This window comes from Telopea speciosissima, chromosome 8 (assembly GCF_018873765.1).
Source record: "Telopea speciosissima isolate NSW1024214 ecotype Mountain lineage chromosome 8, Tspe_v1, whole genome shotgun sequence".
Classification (NCBI taxonomy): domain Eukaryota; kingdom Viridiplantae; phylum Streptophyta; class Magnoliopsida; order Proteales; family Proteaceae; genus Telopea; species Telopea speciosissima.
In genome coordinates this window covers 13,370,866-13,372,544 of record NC_057923.1, presented here as the reverse complement: position 1 = coordinate 13,372,544, position 1,679 = coordinate 13,370,866, and the positions used below count along the sequence as shown (strand labels likewise).

Genomic DNA, 1,679 nt, shown 5'->3' with positions numbered 1-1,679 from the left:
AGAGAGTTCTGCTCATCATAAATGTTTGGCTGAAGCAAAAAAATTATTGTCATAACTAGGAATATGAATCAATGCCCCAAAAACCAATTCAAAATCTTCTTGCAAGATTTTGCAGTCACACACATGATCATCTAATAGTGATAAATGTTTGTGTGTGTGTGTGTGAGATAGAGAGAGAGAGAGAGAGAGACCCAAAAATAATAATTTGAGCATGCCTACAAGAACCCAAACCCTAAAACTTTTGTAATGACATGAAAATAAAAGAGGAATTTTCCTTACACAAAACACCACCATCCTTCAAAAAAAATAGTAAGAGAAGAGGAAGAAGAAACTAAATCAGTAACCAAACTAACATTCATTCCATATAAATTGTAGCTTTGTACATCAACTCTGCTCCACTACAAAGAACAGAGATAAAGAGGAGAAAGAAAAACCAGAAAGAACAGAGAACAAGGGGTAGAGCCTTAGAAGCCCCAACTCAATTTGCCCTCTCGACATGGCGTATGAAAACAGATTCTAGGTCAGGGGGAGTAAAGAACTCCCTAACACCGCTCAAATGGCACCTTGAAGTAGGCCTACGTTTTCTCGGAGGAGGTGGGCATGGTAACCTCTCTGGTATCCTTGCTTCTTCAGAGGTCGGCGTCGTTGAGCATCCGTCTTCATCGTTAGCTCCATCGTCCTTCTTATTGGTGCTTATCCTTCTCAACGGAGCTCGTAATGGAATTCCAGCAATAACCCATTTCTTTCCTTCAGGTTCTAGTCCTCCATCTACTTGAGGCTTCTGTGGTAACCCCATCTTTGATCAGAAGAAAAACCCAAAAAACAGAGGCGTTTGAACTGAAACTGAACACTTCAGCAGAGAGAAATCAGTTGATTGAGAAGGCGTGAAGTAGAGGAGAAAGAGTAGAAGTTTTTCTTCCTTTTAAATGTTATGAATCAGAAAAGAGAGGAGAGCAGACAGCAAGAGACACTGGAGTAAAGAGCTTTGAATGGAGCGAAGTCGTGAACTCGTGATACAGAGAGAGAGAGAGAGAGGAAGGGAAGAATGAATGAAGAAAACCAGAAAGAGAGGCGAAGAGGAAAACCCGAGGAAACTCGTGAGCTAAGGAAACAAGACTGAAAGCCAATAATAATAAGAGAGGAATTATAAGTGAACTTAAGAAGTCAAGAAACCAAAGATAAGAAGCTCAATAGCTTGCCCGTCAAGGAGGGTTTTGCTGACCGCGGGCAGCAGAAACAATTGACTTGAGTTTTTTGGCGCCAAAGTTTCATTGTACGGCTATTAACGGCTCTTTTTCCCTCCCTCTTTTTCACATACTGTGTCTCCCTCTCGCTCTTTTTCCTTTTGATATTTTAGATTCCCATTCAGTGTTTAAAAACTGGAATCGGTATCTGAATCTGAATCGGTCTTATTCGAATCAAATCAGAATTTCCCTAACCCTATATTTTGGACAAGGATCGGCCTTTGACTGATTCCAATCCGAATCTGTCCGATCCCCATTTTTAAATCATGTTTCCAATTTTTTAGGGAAAGGTTTCTTTGTGCATGCGGCTTAGGGAGTACACCAAATCTGGGATTTAATAATCGATATCGGGACCGGTATCAGTCTTGATCGATACTGATCTAGATCAGCCAGTATTAGCTCAAATTGGATAGATTTACTCTTGTTTTCCTTTAA

The 1,679-nt window shown here is 40.4% G+C and overlaps 1 protein-coding gene across 1 annotated transcript; it reads right to left on the bottom strand.

The window, feature by feature from the left end:
* Positions 1 to 336: 336 nt before the first annotated feature.
* On the bottom strand, positions 337 to 864 carry LOC122671940 (cyclin-dependent protein kinase inhibitor SMR6-like). Its single transcript, XM_043869429.1, has one exon. The coding sequence runs from the start codon at positions 794 to 796 to the stop codon at positions 479 to 481; it is 318 nt and encodes a 105-aa protein (XP_043725364.1). The 5' UTR covers positions 797 to 864; the 3' UTR covers positions 337 to 478.
* Positions 865 to 1,679: the final 815 nt, after the last annotated feature.